Source organism: Varanus komodoensis, unplaced genomic scaffold, assembly GCF_004798865.1.
Source record: "Varanus komodoensis strain SLA01 unplaced genomic scaffold, ASM479886v1 scaffold23, whole genome shotgun sequence".
In the NCBI taxonomy this organism is placed as follows: domain Eukaryota; kingdom Metazoa; phylum Chordata; class Lepidosauria; order Squamata; family Varanidae; genus Varanus; species Varanus komodoensis.
The window spans coordinates 18,190,973-18,210,751 of record NW_025335627.1 but is presented as its reverse complement, the minus strand read 5'-3'; the positions used below and the strand labels follow the sequence as shown (position 1 = coordinate 18,210,751).

General features: G+C 42.8%; 1 protein-coding gene across 5 annotated transcripts in view; it reads left to right on the top strand.

Annotated features, from left to right (window-relative positions):
• The window catches only part of RB1 (RB transcriptional corepressor 1), a 163,032-nt gene extending 148,480 nt beyond the window's left edge, over window positions 1-14,552 (top strand). For all 5 annotated transcript variants that reach the window (XM_044431793.1, XM_044431794.1, XM_044431792.1 and 2 more), the window contains 2 exons: window positions 9,650-9,699; window positions 14,056-14,552. In XM_044431793.1, coding sequence (XP_044287728.1) covers window positions 9,650-9,699; window positions 14,056-14,129 — 124 coding nt within the window. In that variant the 3' untranslated portion in view covers window positions 14,130-14,552. The remainder of the gene's footprint in view (window positions 1-9,649; window positions 9,700-14,055) is intronic.
• The last annotated feature ends 5,227 nt before the right edge of the window (window positions 14,553-19,779 follow it).

The window sequence follows — 19,779 nt, the reverse complement described above, 5'->3', positions numbered from 1 at the left end:
TGAGATTCTTACAGCATATACATTAGTTTGTAGTCTAGAAAAGACTGGGAAAGGAGGAAGCAAGGAACATGAGCAAAATTGTAACAGAAGCATTTGAAAATATTCCACTCAGAAGTGGAAAGTGATTAACATGTACAAAATCTGTCAAAATGGAAATATGGGAACACGCTCAAATTTTCATTTCAAAGCAATAGCCAGGTTCTAATCTGTAAGTATAATTTTTCCAGAAACATTTGTTTTATATAATTCTGTACTTTTTGAGTGATTAATAATAGTAAAGATCTAAAATATATTAAGGCCCAGGAACACGATAATGAAGATGACGACAACAATGAAGAATTTTATTTCTTTACCATGCAATAGACTGCTCTGGGTGGTTTGCCACAGCACATAATTTACAATTAAAAATACAATGTAAAATACAGCCACAATAATATCATTAAATTTCCATATAATTTTTTTGGTAAATTTTATGGCAAAATAACTGGCAGAATCAGAATTGGTTTTATTTATTTGGACCTTCTGGTCCCTTTCATTAATCTGTTTGCCACATTTTGCACAAGCTGTAGCTTCTGAACAGTCTTCAAGGGTACCCTCTCACAGAGTACATTATTTTACAGATTACCAGAACAGATTATAGAAACCAGGCCATCTCTGTCCAAATAGTGTAGCTGAGCCACCAGCCAAAGCCAGTAGAAGCACTTGGGCCAACTGGGACTCAAGCAACAAAGATGGTCCAAGGAACATGCCTAGCATACAGGCTCCTTCAGGGAAAATGTGATCCCAGCTGGAACAGGTTGAATTCCTTCCATTTGGTCAGAGGAATTGCCTACTAACACCATCTCAGTCCTGTCTGTATTGAATTTGAGTTTGTTAATCCTCATCCAGTCTATTTTTTGCAGCCAGGCACTAGTTTAGCAGATCCACAGCCTTACGTACTGAAGAAGAACAAGAGAAATAAAAAAGCGTGTCATCAGCATACTGATAATACCGCAACTCCAAAACTCTGGATGACTATGGAGGACAAGACCAATCCCTGAGGAACCCCATGCAAGGGAATCCAAGGACCAAGCAGGGTTCCTGAAGCACCACCATCTGGATCCAGCCATCCAGATAGGATTGGAACCACTGCAATACAATATCTCTACTCCCAGCTCAGCCAGCTGCCTCAGAAGGATATGATGGTTGATGGTATCTAAAGCCACTGAGAGATCCAGATGTACCAAGGGGGTTACACTCCTGCTATCTCTTCTGGCATAGATCATCATACAGGGTGAACAAAGCTGTTTCCATGCCAAACCAGGCCAGTACCTGACCAAAATGGATCCATATAATTAGTCTCATCCAAGAGTGCCTGGAACCAGCTGCTCAAGAATCCTGCCCAGGAAAAATTGAGCAGACTGTGGTCTAGGTATCTCACTTCATTCCACTGTCATAACATTGGAGTCTCAGTTCCTCTAGATGAAAGCAATTTTATTCCTGAACTGCCTAGCAAATATATAGTAGAGGAACTAAGGCAGTTCTTAGATTCCATGGTGCAGTGCTTAGTAGGCCCGGATGACTCAAGAAGACTCCACTGGGCAGCAAAGAATATAGAGCTGAAAAGAGGCAGTGAGATAGTTTCCCTGCTGCTCTCACTGCCTGTAGGCCCATATCAGGGCTCTGTTATCAGGGCCCAGGAGTTTTTCTCCATCTCATGTATTGTTTCATTGCTCTCAGAACCATACAAGCTGTACTACACGGGGTGCACAGGAGGATTCATGTCAACCACTCAGGTCATCTCTGTATTGAGAGGAACATCAGCCATATCAGTTGCAAACCCTCTAAGAGCTTTTTTGGAAACCATCCAGATCATTCAGCCTCTGGGTGCAGACCATTTTAACAGTTTTCCTTATACCTGCAGAGAGGAAAATATGCTACTAGTCTAAATCTCAGCAGGCAGTGATCTGACCACAACAAAAGGTCCAATTTGTAGACCCCTATCCTAAGATGAAAAAAGCATCTTAGCTCAGCTGGGGTGGGGGGGGGACAGAGTGTGCCCTTCTTACATGCATTGGAGCAATGGCATATTGGCAAAGTTTCACACGAGTCCTTAAAATCCTTAAACTTGGCCAAATATGCTGCCCTCAGCATGGATTTTCATACACCCAAAGAGCAGTAGTCAAGGGGACCTCAGCAACACAATCAAGACAACCTGTTTTGTCAGCTCAGGAAGGGTGAATGTTGGGTCATGGGGTGGATGGTACAGCAACAGAATTCTCAATATCCCACAGCTGCAAACACTAGACTCTAGGAATCAGATTGGACAGGGAATCTGGCAAGAGAGACAAATTCCTATATACCTTGGCAACCCTCCCCCTTCTCTGGGCCCTGCAGCTTTTCCTGATGCTGTTGCAAGTACTCTGGTGAGCAGAAGTGGGAGAAGTTAACTCCTCACTGTTCACCAAACCAGGTTTCATTTATAAATATCGAATCGGCTACGTCCACTGTTAATGGATGAGGGAGGTCCATTTAAAAGCAGCATTTGTAGGTGCAAGGGCAAGCTGGTGGGGTCATCCAACGAATGTGCAGTTGTAAGCAGAGCTGGAACACGGCACAGTTGTAAAGTGCCTGGGTCACATTCCCTTTGTCTTGCTAGCCCTTTACCCTACCACATCTCCCTTCACCTGTGAAGGAAGAGGAAGTCCCTCCTTCCCAAGACACAGAATTGTCTACAAAGCCTCCCTCAAAGTGATAGCTCACTGGTGGGATCCTCCTTTGGGGTCATCACTGCCCCATATCAGGCCGGTAGGTATAGGCCTGCTGGGCATCCACCCAGTTGAGAGATGTTTGCCAGCAGGCCTCTGGGAGCTTCCTTCCATTTCACAGCACAGGAGGTCCTGGAACTTCTCTCAGAGCCTCAGTCCAACCAGCAACAGGTTTGGGGAAAAGCCTGACACAATGGTTAGGGCAGGGGTCGGCAACCCGCAGCTCTGGAGCCGTACGTGGCTCTTGAATCCTTCTGCTGTGGCTCCGTCACTCAAAACACGTGCCAGCACAACCACTGATCTGCCACCGAGGCTCCAAGTTACAAAATACCAATAGGTGATGATGGGGCATCCACTCAGGAAGGCTGTGCTAGCTGGTTAAGTAAATTGCTACATTCCTCTGCTATTGTGCTGGGAAAGAGTAGAAGGCACTTCATGCAGGCTCTCATGTTACTCAAAGCCTGCTGAAAAGATTCTCTTTGTCCAAATGTAATCTCCTTCATCTGCATGTTAAAAGCTGTGCTTGGGACCTGTCACAATCCACATCACTTGACTGTTTATCTGTTAATCAGTCACTAAACACACCTATATCTGCAACCCACGCCAATTTACTGAGCTTCCCCCCCACCCCCAACCATGGATAAATCGAAGAAAAGTTTCTGAAGGAAACCGAACCTTTAATGGTACGTGGGTAGATTCATTTGCTTTTACTGCTGACAAACTTAAGGGGTTTGCTGTTTAATGCATGCAGCCCTTTAGCACTGACTTTGACTCTGCAGGAAGTTGTTCTCCTAGTCAAAATATATGAAAGGAGTCCTACTAGTTTATAATGTAAGATTAAAAATAACAGTTTTTAGTGACTGAACAAGAGCTGCAGCTAAATCATAATGAAGATATACATAGCATTAAGGTAAAAAACCGATATATGCAGTGTTATCTTCATTTTAGATGTCAAAAGGGTTTTGTGGCTCCTGGTGTTTTCTTTTGTGTGGGAAACGGGTCCAAATGGCTCTTTGAGTGTTAAAGGTTGCCGACCCCTGGGTTAGGGCAACTGGTAGGAGAGGTAGAAAGAGATCTGGCAGGAGAGTAAAGCCAGCATTCTCACCTTCCAGGACTGTTCGTTGTACTTTGCAGGCTTCAGGTTGCTTAAGATGGGATTGCATTTATTGTAGATAACGACCATATATCTATAATAAAAGATGTCTATTAGAGCTGTAATGCCACCAACATAACCTTGACCCCTGAAACTTAGCATACAGGCTAGGGAAATGCTCGGTTCGTTCGTTTTTAAAATGCATCATTTGATTGTAATTAATATAATTATATCTGTATATTCAGGTGGCGCAGTGGTTTAAACCGCTGTGCTGCTAGGCTGGTTGATCGAAAGGTCGCTGGTTCGAATCTGCACAATGGGGTGAGTTCCCGTTGCTCTGTCCCAGCTCCTGCCAACCTTACAGTTCGAAAGCATGCAAATGTAATTAGATAAAAAGGTACCACTTCGGTGGGCAGGTGACAGCGTTCTGTGCACTTTAGTGTTTAGTCATACTGGCCACATGACCACGAAGACTGTCTGTTGACAAACACTGGCTCCCTTGGCTAGGAAACAGAGATGAACACTTCCCCCTAGAGTCAGGCATGACTGGACTTAATGTCAAGGGGAAACCTTTACCTTTATCTGTATATTCAAAGGTTACATATCTGTGTGTTCACCACTTGGATATAAATCTAATTGGCAAATTTCCATAACTAGCAAGTAGTGTTGCATTTGATACAGTATGAAGCCAGGGGTGTGGGTGGGCCTCTCAATGGCTGTGAATGGATGGTGAAAAGAAAGTTCCTAATGTCTTGTTAAGATTAACAGGAGTAATCCAGAGATAATAGATGGTTTTTGATGTGATTTGAAGAAGAAGATCCTGCTGCCTGAGAAGATTTTAATAAGGAGGTCCTGATTCATAGATCATAAATAAATTCAATTTTTAAAATCCCAGTGAAACAGATTTAGTTTCAGTGAGGGAGTGACTCCACTGTGTTGGACTGGGACGGTGACTGTGTTTGAAAGCAATTGTGAGAAAGAACTTCAAAACTTAAAGCTAATTAACAGTATTTTGACTCACAGATTGTAATAGTTTCAGCAGTTAAATTTAATTGGACTGGGCACAGCTCTAATGTAGACAGGACTGGCTTGTGAAAGTAAGTAAAAGCTTCATTTTTAATTCTTTAAATTGTTCAGTGAACTTGAAGCCTAAAATAAGTATAATATAAAGACCTATATGGATTTATATGAACATTTAAAAAGCAATAAATAATGGAGATTGTGATAGGAAGACAAAAGAACAAAGTAAATACCTGACCTACTGATGTTAGATAGTTATGTCTAGAGAAAAGGAAAATAATAATGAAGAAGCCATTGATCCAGTATGGTTGTAGAGCTCCCTCTGCTGGATGAATAATGTATAGCTGTTTTTTTTAATTTGGTGGAATAAAGCTTAATGTATAAGTGATGTAATTTGGAATTTGAATACTGATTTGTTGGTTTCAAATTATTGAAGCCATGAAGACAGCAACGACAGAAAACTTGTTCTGTCTGGACATGTGAAACAAGACTATTAGATCTGAACCTAACTAGAGCTACTTAGGTTAACACGTACAGAGAGTGAAAAGAAATTGACAGAAGCTTCAGGGCTTAAGAAAAGATGGCTGAAGAAAGATGATGAGAGCTTTTTGAAAGACTTTGGACTCAAGTCTGAAAGAATTGAAAGAAGATAATGAAAGAATATTTCAGGAATTTAAACAGTTGAAAGGGCTCCCACCAAATATTCTTGACTTAGCTAAAGGAATCTTTTTGAACGTGGCACTGTGCAGGCACAGCACCCATATGTGTGAATGCACAGATGACCACTTAAAGAACAACAGTTATAGGTATGCAACCTACCTATACTGAATCTAAAAGTTGAAGAGGATCCTGAAATAGCATTGTTGCAAATATTAAGTGAAAAGAAATGGAAATGGAATATCAAAGAATTAATAATAAATTTGGCATCCACAGCAAAATTGTTAATAGCAAAGAATTGGAAGGAGATAGGGATCTCCAATGAATTGAATGGTATGAAGAAATTTGGAATATAGCAGTTAATGACAAGTTGATGTATGAGAGAAGGGTGAAAAAAGGCTTGGTAAAGAAAACTGATTTTAATAATATATGGGGTATGTTTATTGAATATGTATAAACAAAAAGAGAGGGTAATAAACTCTCAAAGGATGTACTGCAATTTTGGTTGGAAGAGGGAATCTTGGAGAGAGCGGAAAAATGGGGAAAAAAATATTAGTCAGCCATGGTCACGGTGGAGGGGTGCGCTAAGGGTGATTTCTGTATATATATATTTTTAACAAACCCCTTTGATTTTGTGTATTGTGAGTTTTTTTCTTTATTACGTAATTTGTGTATTTGTATTTGTTTAAAATTTAAATTATTATTATTATTATAACATTTCTATGCCGCCCCTTGCCGAAGCCTCGGGGCGGCTTACAACACAATAAAATACATTGAAATACAATAGAACATAATAAATTACCACTAAATACAAAAATACAAAAAATACACTGAGATACAATAATATAAAACTAAAATTATCAGTATAAAATAAGTAAATAAATAATATAGGAGGAGAAAAGAGAAGGAAGAAGAAGTTGCCCTGGCCAGATCATATATTTTAACAATTAAAATGATGTTTAAATAAAAAGGTCTTTACCTGGCGCCGAAAAACCAGTAACGATGGTGCCAGGCGGACCTCTTTGGGGAGTGAATTCCATAGGTTGGGTGCCACCGCAGAGAAAGCTCTCCTCTGAGTACTTACTCTCCTCATTTCTTTCATGGAGGGTTCCCGGAGAAGGGACTCTCCCATAGATCTCAAGGGGCGGTTGGGCATATACGGACGTAAGCGCTCGTTCAGGTAGCCAGGACCCAAGCCGTTTAGGGCTTTATAGGTCATAACCAACACCTTGAATTGGGCCCGGGCTTCAATGGGAAACCAGTGAAGCTGACGGAGGACTGGAGTCATGTGAGCATAACGCCCCGTCCCCGTCAGCAACCTGGCAGCTCTATTTTGCACCAATTGAAGTGTTCGGACCATCTTCAGGGGAAGCTCCACGTAAAGTGCGTTACAGAAGTCTAGGCGGGAAGTCACCAGTGCGCGTGTCACCGTCGCCAGGCAGTCGTACTCCAGGTAGGGGCGCAGCTGATTAATCAGCCGAAGCTGAAGGAAGGTGCTCCTCGCCACCGCTGTCACCTGAGCTTCCAAAGAAAGCTCCGGGTCGAGGAGTACTCCTAAGCTGCGGACCTTGTCCCTAAGAGGGAGTGTTGCACCATTCAGGACCAGGTCAAATCCACCCTCTCCGAAGCCCGATCCGCCAACCAACAGGACCTCCGTCTTGTCTGGATTGAGTTTCAGTTTATTGGTCCTCATCCATTCCATTACCTCGGCCAAGCACCGGTTCAGCACAGCCACTGCCTCACCTGGATTAGTGGAAAACGAGAGGTAGAGCTGGGTATCATCAGCGTATTGATGATTCTGCAGCCCACACCTCCTGATGACCTCTCCCAGCGGTTTCATATAGATGTTAAATAGCAAAGGGGATAGAATGGAGCCCTGTGGTACTCCATGGCATAGCTGCCATGGCGCAGAGACATAGTCCCCCAGCACTACCTTCTGGAATTGACCTTCTGGAAGCAGTGCCTCCGACCCCCAATCCCGCTAGCCTATCCAGAAGGATACCATGGTTGATGGTATCGAAAGCCGCCGAGAGGTCCAGAAAAAGAGCAAAGAAAAGATACAGGCAATATTAAGAGAGAGCAGTGTTACTTGGTATAATATACTTCAATTAGACTAATGGACTAAAGATTGGTTGAAGATAATGGTAAATATAGAGAATATACTAAATTTGAGGATATAATTCTGCAGAAAGAAAAACAAGATAGCATGTGGATGAGAGGAATGACACATTAAATTTATAACTCTTCACTAAAACCAGTATGAGTTGTTTAAAGAGTCTTGAGAAATAGATTTAAGATGAAATATTGATAATGAGGAATAGAATAATATTTGGGATAAGAGAATTTTAAAATGTTTGCTGATAAGAATTTAAAAAACTCTCTAAATTTATTTGGAAATAGAATCTAATTCTGGTTAAACTGAATTACATGAATAACAAATATTCCAGTGTATGTTGGAGATACAAGCAGAAAGTGGGTACATTTCCATATATGGTGGGACATTTTCTCCAAGATTTTAGAACCTTAATTATTTAAATAATTGCAATTACTTAAGTATTTATAATCCCAACCATCATATAGGTAAACTTAGAAGAAAAAAGGTTCAGATTAGGAGAGGGTAGGGTTGCAAACAATGTAATTCTAATTTTCATTTTAAACCAGAGGGAAATTCAATGAAACCCTGCCAGCTTAAGACCAGAGTTAAGGTTATCTTACATTTGTCCAGGCTTATTTATGTATTTACTGTATTTACGTCCTACCTTTTTTCCTTTCAAGGAACTCAAGCTGACTTATGTAATTCTCCTCCCCCCATCAATCATTATTTATTAGATTTATATCCTGCCTTTTTTCTTACAAAGAACTCAAAGTGTATTGAGTTCCTCATTCTCCTCCTCCTGCTCTCAATCTTACCCCCAAATCAAAAGCTTGTGACTGTGTATGCTGGACTGGCCCAAAGTCACCCAGTTGGCTCCATGTTTGAGCAGGGGCTAGAACCCAGATCGCCTGAGTCCAGACCTGCACTCGTAACCATTGCACCACACTGGCTTATGTTGTTGCAGCTTTAACACACCATTCCTTGTTTTTTAGGCCCCAAATTCAGATGGACTATCTTGGACCAGCAAAGATATTCCATGTTTGATCGTCTTATGAAGCATCTCAGCTTTCCTAATTACTATGTAATTTACTGTATTGCTAAAGAAATGTTCTTATGAATTGGCCCTTGCTTACATCAGTAGCTGGCAGGAGAGGTTGAACAGTGAAAGGGAGCCTTCTTTTAGCTGGGTTGTATAGTTTCATAAAGCAATACAAGGCATAGGGCATATTTGCTGACCCAAGAAAAATATGACTTTATATTTTCAGCATAAATTTAGCTTTATAATGTCAGGAAGCACACTTTCTGACATTGTACAACATTATTACTGATTATACAACTGAAAAAAAATGTTTAAGGAGAAATCACATACCTATGGATTTACACACATCTACCATTGTGAAATGAAAATTTGAGGGTGTTTCAGTCTGAGTTAAAATATTAATAAAGTATTATTGGATAAGTTAATCAGTTATAATTTCAGTTACTTCTACTTCAAACTCTAGTTTGCCTAAGCTATACTGAGGTGCACAGACAGAGAGACATATACAGGACTTCTTGTTAATGCTTTCTTAGTTAGACGAAATATGGTAAATCAGTTTCTGTCTAGTCAACAACAGTGGGTATAGGGACAGTGTTTGAAATTACCCTAGTTTGAGGGACTGTGCATCTTTAAGAGGTTAAATTATAAGTTATTTTGTATAATTTGCATTTTTAAAAAGTTAAATGTTAGCTTGAAGGGATATAAATGTAAAGCACATCGTTCTGATTCTTAAGAGGGCATCTGTATTGGGTAAGTAGTCTTTCATAACAAAATTCTTTCATCCAGAAATCCTTCATAGTTCACATGTAAATGTGCATCCAGAGGAGAGTCTTTCATTGTGATTTCCATTTACACTGTACTATGTTTCCAACTGGTTTGGACATCCTTTTTCAGGAAGAAAAGTTACTGCTTTTTTGGGACCACATTCACATGGTCACTCTGGATCAAAGTTTTGTATAACTGTAATTAGATTGTTCTCTCCCTTCACCCCTTTACAGGGAGCACCTCTCTGGAGAGTCCAAGTTCCAACAGAAGCTTGCAGAAATGAGTAAGTACTTGTTCACAAGAAGATTTATTAGAAATTACTGCCATGAATAGAGAAAGGAGTGTTGGTTTCTTTAAAAAATGGCCAGGATCCAAAATCCATACAGCCAGTTTCAGATACTCACTGGAGCTTTGTAGCTAGTGATTCTTGACAGTAAAACCATTTTTGAAGGGAATTTAAAAAGCAGCTTGGAATGAGGAAATGGGTGCTGTTGTTTGTATGAGAAATATTTCTTTCAAAAGAAATCCCATTGTGTTGCCTATCTTTTTTAGTTCTAATATTGTACTTAACACATTAGTAGCATTAGCAGAAGAAACTATTGTGCTAGTGGAGCTTCTCTTCCTTTTCCTGTTGTGCAGACACTGGTGGATCCTTGTGTACACCTCAGATCTGCAATTAGTTGCACAAGTAGAAGTTGAGTTGAATTCTCCCCTTGTGTGTACTTCAGAACTTGGTTCTGTATTAGTGAAATGGCACTGTTGTATATAATCCAGTCCCCTTCCTTGTGATTTCTGTGCATCACACATGTAGGCTCTGTGCATGCATGGAGCCAGTTACTGGGAAGATTTACAGCTAAGCTGCTTTTGGCAGGAACCCCTAACTTGTGTGATATCCATTATAAAAGTTTCCACCCTTTCCCTCATTTCTTCAGCCTCTTTCAGTGCCTCAGGAAGCTCATCTCTCTCCTCTAGTGAGCTACTTGAGCATTTTCCTGCCATTTCTCTTATAAAATGTTGTGTCTTTTCTATAAACGCATTATTTTCCTTGCCTTTCAGTTGTATTTCAACCCCCCCCCCTCCGCTGCCCTCATTACCCTTGATTTTTCATCTTTTTCTATTCCTATATTGCTATACTTTTCCTTCCTAGTCTTCTCCCATTTGCAAATGTGTAAGGTGCAGATCCAAGTTGCCCTCCACGGATGGGCACTCCCTTTGCCTCATGTGTCTTGGTGAGTGGCTACTTCATTCTACCTTTTTTCCGTCCTTCCTTCTGAAAATGAGGGCATTGATGAAAGTTTGAATGGGACACAACAGACTGCGTCTTGATTACTCCATGATGGCCTAGATAGTCTTAGTTTGCCAACCTATTGAGAATGTCAGGCCAAACTTACATTCAGCTCTCATTGAAACCAGACCAAATCTCTTGGGATTAAGATTCCTACTACCATCAACACCCTCTGTTTGGAGAGTTTCTCCCAAGGCATACAGTTGCAAGTTTAGCAGAATTAAGAATAATCTCAGATGCAGCTTTGAAACCTATTATTAGGAAGTCTATAAAGTGGAGAGTGTTCTATTCCTTTGCTACTTCTCAGGACTTTAATCCATGCCATTGCATGATGGAAGAAGTTCTCCTCTGCTCCATTACCTTGCTTCAGCACAGACTTATCAATCCATGTCTACCTAGGGTGATCTCCTATTTCCATGACACAGTCGAGTCAGTTTTCACACACCCCTTCCTAAGAGGCCTCATCTTCCATTACGACAAGGTGGTGGTGTGTCCAAATGATTCCTTCCCAAAGTCATATCCTCATTTTAAGTCAAGACATTGTGCTTCCAGGTATTTACACACACCCTGGACGTGTAAAGCACTGTCATTCTAGCACTCCAGTAACCAGTGCATGTGTCACTGTTGCTAGGCAGTTCTCCAGGTAAGGACGCAGCTGATGGATCAGCCGAAGCTAAAGAAAAGCGCTCCTCACCACCGCCTTCACCTGGGCTTCCAGGGACAGTTCCGGGTTGAGGAGCACTCCTAAGCTGTGGACCCTGTCCTTTAGAGGGAGTGCAACTCCATCCAGGGCAGGGCCCAAGTCACTTACCCAGAAACTTGAATCACCTACCAACAGGACCTCCATCTTATCTGGATTGAGCTTCAGTTTATTGGCCCTCATCCAGCCCATTACCTCAGCCAGGCACCGGTTCAAGACAGCCAGTGCCTCACCTGGAGCAGATTTAAATGAGAGGTAGAGCTGGGTGTTATTAGCATACTGATGACTCCACAGCCCGAACCTCCTGATGACCTCTCTCAGTGGTTTCATGTAGATGTTGAATAGCAAGGGGGACAAAATGGAGCCCTGTGGTACTCCATGGCAGAGTTGCCATGGCGCAGAGCCAAAGTCCCCCAGCACCACCTTCAGGAATGGACCGACAAGGTAGGAGTGGAATCACTGCCAAGCAGTGCCTCCTTCTCCCAATCCCACCAGCCTATCCAGAAGGATACCATGGTCAATGGTATTGAAAGCAGCTGAGAGGTCCAGGAGGACCAAGAGGGACACACTCCCCTTGTCCCTCTCCCTGCACAGGTCATTGTACTGGGCAACAAGGCAGATTCAGTACCATAACCGGGTCTAAAACCGGACTGAAATGAGTCTAGACAATCCAAGAGTACCTGGAGTTGTCCCGCCACCACCCGCTCCAACACCTTGCCCAGAAACGGGATGTTGGCCACCGGTCTGTAATTGGCAGCCATCTCTGGATCCAGGGATGCCTTCTTTAGGACAGGCCTGATCACCGCCTCCTTTAAAGAAACAGGCACCCAGCACTCCCTCAGTGAGGCATTAATAACCTCTTGGATCCAGGAACCAATCCTGTATTTGGCTTTGGTAAGTAGCCATGAAGTGCAAGGGTCAACTAAGCAGGTTGTAGGACGTACTTGTCCAAGCACCTTGTCCACATCATCAGGCCTCATTGGATTAACTGAAATTCATCCAATAATGCTGGACCATACGGAGTTCTTGGTGCCTCCTCTAAAGGAACTGTATCAACTGTGGAGTCCAGCTTGTGATAAATCTAAGCTATTTTCTCCTCGAAGTGCCGGGCAAAGTCATCACAGTGGGCAACCAATGGTGGCACAGGATCTTTTTTGGGGGGCTGGATGTATTAGCCCATGTACCACTTGGAAAAGCTCTGCTGGACGGCATTGCAAGGAGGCAATGGAAGTGGAGAAGAATTGCTTCTTCGTCACCCGCACCACCACAGCATAGGCTCGATAGTGAGATCATAAGCGTGTTTGGTCAGATTCATCCCGTGATTTTCTCCACCTGCGCTCTAGTCGTCTCCCAACATTGTGTGAACTTGTTGGTTGTATCTTTAATCTTGGCGCCAGGGAGACACCATTCTTGGTGATTCTCTGGGTCATTGTGACATAAATATTTTTCCATCTTGCTCAACAGGGAATCTCCCTCAACTCTCACTCTTCTCCTTTTGTTGTTGCAAACTTTGGTATCCTTTTCCTTTCTTGATTGGCCTTTTGTCTTGTTCAGAGTTACACAGTGTGTTGTGTAGTTCTTTCACAGTGGGTTTCTCTCATGTCCCTCCCTTAAGTAACTTAAAGCAGTTCGAGAATTCCACTGCTTCCACTGGGGCAGAAATTTTTCTAGGCCTTCTCCATCTGACTGTCACCCTGTTCCAGCAATTTCCTCTTTTTCCCTTCCCTCAGGATTCTCTTCTGCTGCCTCAGCTTGCTGACACTCTTCTTGCTTCTGGACTATACTTAGCTGTTGCAGCTCCTCTACTCTGTCTAAAAACTCTTCATTTTCTTTTATTATCTGGAGGTTGGGCACTCACTGCTCCAGTGCTCTCACCTTTTCTTGTAACAGGGCTACTAGTGTGCAGCTGTTGTAGTTGTTGTAGGCCACCACTGTGGAGTCTCCTTGGTCCATTGTTTGTGTACCCTCAGTGATTCTGTGTTGGGGGCGGGGCTGTTGTGACAACTGGTGCTTTTGAATGTCTTCACTAAAGGTTAGCAACACAGTCCTGCTAGTAAATGGGAGTGTGTTACAAGGGGAAAAAAATGTGCGTGTGTGTGTGTGTGTGCGCGCGCGCGCACATCTGGGGAGAGGGGATTAAAGTGAAATAAAAAGAAAAAAGGGAGAAAAATGTTAAGGACCTCCCTCACCAAACTCCTCTGCCAAACTCGTGTTGGCTCTCCCTGGTCACTGAGCTTGCCTGCTTGTATTCCAGAGGCCCTAGACCTGTTGGGGCAGCTTGCTCTGATCTGATAGAAACATGGTATGAAAATTTATATGTTTGTATACAAGAATAATTTACTTTGTTGCTTGATTTATTGCTTTCTAGTATAAGAGTTTAAAATTGTAACATTATATTTAAGTATCAAAAACTTAATGGCTCACAAGTACCCCCTGATAATGGATGATATCCTAAGCATTTCTGGCCAATATTCTTCATGCTGCTTTTTTCCATTCTATATTTTCCCCATATTCTTCTTTTATGAAAAAGGAACAGTTTCTTGGAACTTTTGCAAGATTAGCTGTCTGTTTCTCTTACTTTTTTGTTAAATGCTGTTTGCCATAAATCAGACTAACATCTGTTTAAAAAAGAAATGTCATGTTTGTTTCTTTAGCTTCTACTCGAACCAGAATACAAAACCAGAAACTGAATGATGGAGGTGATGCTTCAACTACTGAGCAAAAGTGAACTTCCATTCAGATGCTGTTATGTGCACTGTGTGCTTTGTTGATAGTCTTTGGAACCCACAATTTAACTTACACAACAACTAATTTGTTCAAGTTGGACTATTGTGTGCTATTCTATGCTGCCACATAATATTAGGCATTTAATCATTAAGTTGATTTTTAAGTCGTTTCTTCCTAGTACTCTAGTGGAAGCACTATCTAAAACAAAGTTGTTTGAAGTTTAAAGTAGGATTAGTCAGAATCCACTAGTGTTAAGAAGTGTCACTTTTATATTATGTTTTAGAACCCCATTCACAAACATAATATGTGCAAGACTGAGCTCTATAGTAAAGTAAAGGTGCAAACTCATTGTGCTGGATCCACACTTAAGTGCAACTAACTGTCTGATTGAGTATACTACTGAAATAAAAACTTCAGTACCTCATTAACATGTTTTGTTATCTTTATTAAAACATATACATAGAGGAGTGTTTGTAATCTACAAGCCTGCTGAATTATTCAAAAAGCTAGAAGTTTAAGTACAAAATGATAAGTGTGCATTTTTATAGCAATATCAAGAACCAGATAAAGAAATATAACATTCATAGCTTTTGGTTCTAAGTACTTTGGTTTCATGCAAATCAAAAGCTGAAATGAAAATTCTACCTAATAAACCAGTTAGCATAAGATGGTGTTGGATTACAGTAATTGTGTTGTGCTAGAGATTATTTATGTTAGTGCTTCAGCAATTATACAAGTTTGAGACTTTGGCTAGAAAACTGCAACTATCTTATTCTTACTGTGTGTACAGGCAAACTGACAGTTGCCTAACATTGTTCAATATAGAAATATTGTTCTCTATACCAGTGGATGTCACACTTTTAGGGAATAATAAAACACTTTAAAAATATTAATTAAAATGTGTGTGGTCCCCCCCACAACACACACACATGTATATATAGGCATTGTGAAAATGTCACTGAACTTTCATAACATTGCACTCCTGAACACTATGATCCTCAGTTTCTTTCCGACCGTGCACCCCACTGCTTTGCCAGATCAGGTCAGCTTCACTTGCATTTTTCCAATTTGTAACTTGCCCTTTTTCCTTGCTCTTTTCCTCACCCTTTTTTCTTTCTTTTTTTTTTTTTAAATCATTTCCAAAACCCCTTGTTCTCTTCCCTGCTCTACTTTTTTCCCTGATTCGTCTTCATTCTTGGCATACTCCTGTGGGAAGCTCTCACTTCCCCACATCTCCTCCTTCCCTTTCTCTTGAGGGCCACACTTTGCTTCTCTTTTCTTTGTTGCCTTGTGCTCACTATGGCTGTAGACCCAGTTTTTTGAAGCTCCACCTTGTGTGTAGGATATCTCCAAGGCACTGATGGTCAATCCCTCTGCTTTCTTCGCCTGGACAAGGGGCATGTGGAGACCTGCCTGCACTGCCAGGTGATCAAACAGACGTACTGGTAGTGGACATACAGTTTGAAATTTGCCACATGGCAAAGGGTCCTCCACTTGGCCAACTCCTAGACTTGCTGACCCACTGGCAGAAGAAGACACAGCCTGCAAAACACCTGGAAGTCAAAACCAACCTCTGCCTCCAAGAAGAAGAAAGCGCCACCCAACCGGCTCTCCATCCTTGCCTGCCACTGGCTCTTCACACAACACCAGCCAGGACACCAAGGCCCTGCTGGCTAGCCCTCCTGCCACTACGGGGATGAATTTACCATGACCGCACTCACCTACCCAGGTCAGAGTCTCCCCTCCTGCACACCTTGCCACCACTGTCGTCCGCTACTCCTGTGACATCCGCATATGGCACCTCACTGCCCAGCCCACTCACATCACCAGCAGCTAGAGATGTGGCATGCTGGGGGCAACAGGGCTCCCTCCCAGGAATGGTCCCACACTGTGCCAAAGTCTGTGCTTCCACCCACCCCAAGGAGTTTTCCAAGCTCTTGGACAATGTCCCTGGCCTGCCTGTGTTTTCCCACCTGCGCCAATGACCTCCTTCCAGGACCCAGCTGCTCCAGAACGCATGCTTGCACCACCATCGCTGCGCCACCTGCTACTGTGTACTTAGCAGACTATCTCACCCGACACACAGGCAGACCCCCGTCTTTGACGTCGCTCCCCTGCCCGGCCCCGACACTCCATGCCAACACGTGCACGCACCCAATGCCTAGGCAGTCCTCTCAGCCTTTCTCCAGCGATGCCAGTTCCACCATCCACACAGGATGAACTTGCCAGTTGCCCACATGTGCAATGCACACAGAAACCACAACTAAAAGGGGCAGGTTGCTTACCTGTAACTCTAGTTCTTTGGTCAAGTGCATCCCACAAGCCGTCCTCTGCCCCACTGGCTGGTGTCATACACCTGCAACCCTGTCCCCCTCCCCACACCAGAGTATATGGGCCATGGGCTGGAGCACAACCTCACACCTGCTTATGGAAATGTGTAGTCTCCAAGACAACTGAGGAAGTGGGCAGAGGGGCTCCTGCCCACTTTATGAAACTGAGCTATAGAGGTTTCTCTCTGATCTAGACTATATACTATGCAGCAAAGCCCACATGTGTGAATGCACAGGTGACCACTTGAAGAATGACAGTTACAGGTAAGCAACCTGCCTTAGCTTAGTGCTAGAAAAAAATAATCTCTTTGGTCAGTCCATTTCTCAATATGGTTTTCTTTTCCTGCTAGGTGCAACTTCCGGTTCTAAATTTTGTTCTGAAAATGCTATTATAATAAGTGCAATATCTAAGATAACCATAACCATGTGAACGTGGAGGATTGCAGGCATCCAATCATGGGAGGAGTGCAGAGTTAAGAGGTGCCTCTGTGCTTCTCCTACCCTGCAAAAGACATAGGCTGTCTGTGTCTTCTGTCCCAGCTTGCAAAGAGGAGGGGCACTCCTGGGGCACTTTGTTCAGTCTGTTTTCCAGTCAAAAAGCAGGAGAATGGCTCATAGAACTCTGTGAAGCCAACCATGTGTCTTTCACAAATGCATACTTCAGGCTACAAATTAGATGACTGTGCCTGATGAAATCAGTTTGACTATGTAATTGTGAGCCGAAGAAGCTGTATACTGACTGCCAAAACAAGACCAGGAGCAGAATACAGTGGTGATCATGAACTATTAATAGCAAAACTTGGAGTAAAGCTGAAAAAGATTTTCAACATAAATGTACTGCCAAAATGCAACTTAAACAAAATTCTTTAGGAATGTAGTTCCATATAAAGAACAGATTTGCTTTACTGAACTCAATTCGCCATGAATCAGAAGATGTATGGACTGAAACTGGAGACATTTTAGGGCTGGGACAAACACTTCCGTAATGCATCCCTCTAGCACTGCATGGGCATCTTCTTGTGCTCAGCCCAGTCTTGCAAAGCGAAACGAGCCAAGATGGAGTCTGAATGCGCAACTGCCAGCCTTCACCATCAGGAGCAGTTGCAGGATACAGGAAAGAGTTTCTGGTAGCCTTGCCCCATGACATTCTGATCAGCAAACTAGCTAAAAGTGGGCTAGTTGAAATAACTATCAGGTGGATAGCTGGCTGCACAATCAGAGAGTTCTTAATGGCACCCCCTCAGACTGGGGGAGAGGTAACAAGTGGGGTACCGCAGGACTGTCCTTTTCAATATTTTTTATTAATGAGTTGGATGAAGAGGTACAGGGAAAGTTGATCAGATTTGCAGATAACTGATACCCTGGATGAATCACAAGTTGGAATTAAGATTGCCGGGAGAAATAACAACCTCAGATATGCAGATGATACCACCTTAATGGCAGAAAGTGAAGAGGAACTGAAGAGCCTCTTGATGCGGGTGAAGGAAGCAAACATTGGCTTGAAACTCAACATTAAGAAAACTAAGATCATGGCATCCGGTCCTATCACTTCCTGGCAAATAGATGGGGAAGAAATGGAGGTAGTGACAGATTTTATCTTCCTGGGCTCCTAGATCAGTGCAGATGGGGACTGCAGCCAAGAAATTAAAAGACGCTTGCTCCTTGGAAGGAAAGCTATGGAAAGCAAATCTAGACAGCATACTAAAAAGCAGAGACATCACTCTGCTGACAAAAGTGTGTATAGTCAAGGCTATGGTTTTCCCAGTTGCAATGTACGGCTGTGAAAGCTGGACCATAAGGAAGGCTGAGCGCTGAAGAATTGAGGCCTTGGAACTGTGGTGCTGGAGAAGACTCCTGCGAGTCCCTTGGACTGCAAGGCGCTCAAACCAGTCAGTCTTAGAGGAGGTAAACCCTGACTGCTCCTTAGAAGGCCAGATCCTGAAGATGAAACTCAATTACTTTGGCCACCTAATGAGAAGGAAGAACTCACTGGAGAGCCTAATGCTGGGAACAATTGACAGCCAAAGAAGAAGAGAACGGCAGAGAATGAGGTGGCTAGATGGAGTCACTGAAGCAGTCAGCATGAGCTTAAGTGGACTCTGGGGGATAGCGGAGGACAGGAAGGCCTGGAGGAATGTTGTCCATGGAGTTGCGATGGGTCGGACACGACTTTGCGACTAACAACAACAACACCCTGGAAGACGGAAACAAAATTCAAAGTGATTTTGATAGACTGAAAGCAACAAGATGAAATTCAGTAAGGACAAATGCCAAAGTTGCCTAGGGAAAAGGAACCAAATGCACAATTGCAAGATGGTAGACACTACTACAAGAGAGAAAGATCTTGGAATAGTCAACACTCCCTCTTAGGGACAAGGTCCGCAGCTTAGGAGTACTCCTCGACCCGGAACTTTCATTGGAAGCTCAGGTGACAGCAGTGGCGAGAAGCGCCTTCCTTCAGCTTCGGCTGATTAATCAGCTGCGCCCCTACCTGGAGTACGACTGCCTGGCGATGGTGACACACGCGCTGGTGACTTCCCACCTAGACTTCTGTAACACGTTTTACGTGGGGCTTCCCCTGAAGACGGTCCGAACACTTCAATTGGTGCAAAATAGAGCTGCCAGGTTGCTGATGGGGACGGGGCGTTATGCTCACATGACTCCAGTCCTCCGTCAGCTTCACTGGCTTCCCATTGAAGCCCGGGCCCAATTCAAGGTGTTGATTATGACCTATAAAGCCCTAAACGGCTTGGGTCCTGGCTACCTGAACGAGCGCTTACGTCCGTATATGCCCGACCGCCCTTTGAGATCTGTGGGAGAGTCCCTTCTCCGGGAACCCTCCATGAAAGAAATAAGGAGAGTAAGTACTCGGAGGAGGGCTTTCTCTGCGGGGGCGCCCAACCTATGGAATTCACTCCCCAAATAGGTCTGCCTGGCACCGTCGTTACTGGTTTTTCGGCGCCAGGTAAAGACCTTTTTATTTAAACATCATTTTAATTGTTAAAATATATGATCTGGCCAGGGCAACTTTCTTCTTCCTTCTCTTTTCTCCTCCTATATTCTTTATTTACTTATTTTATACTGATAATTTTAATTTTAATTATGTTCGTAACTCAGTGTATTTTTTGTATTTTGTATTTAATGGTAATTTATTATGTTCTATTGTATTTCAATGTATTTTATTGTGTTGTAAGCCGCCCCGAGGCTTCGGCAAGGGGCGGCATAGAAATGTTATAATAATAATAATAATAATAATAATAATAATAATAATAATATCATCATCATCATCATCATCACTGGTTGAATATGAGTCAACAATGG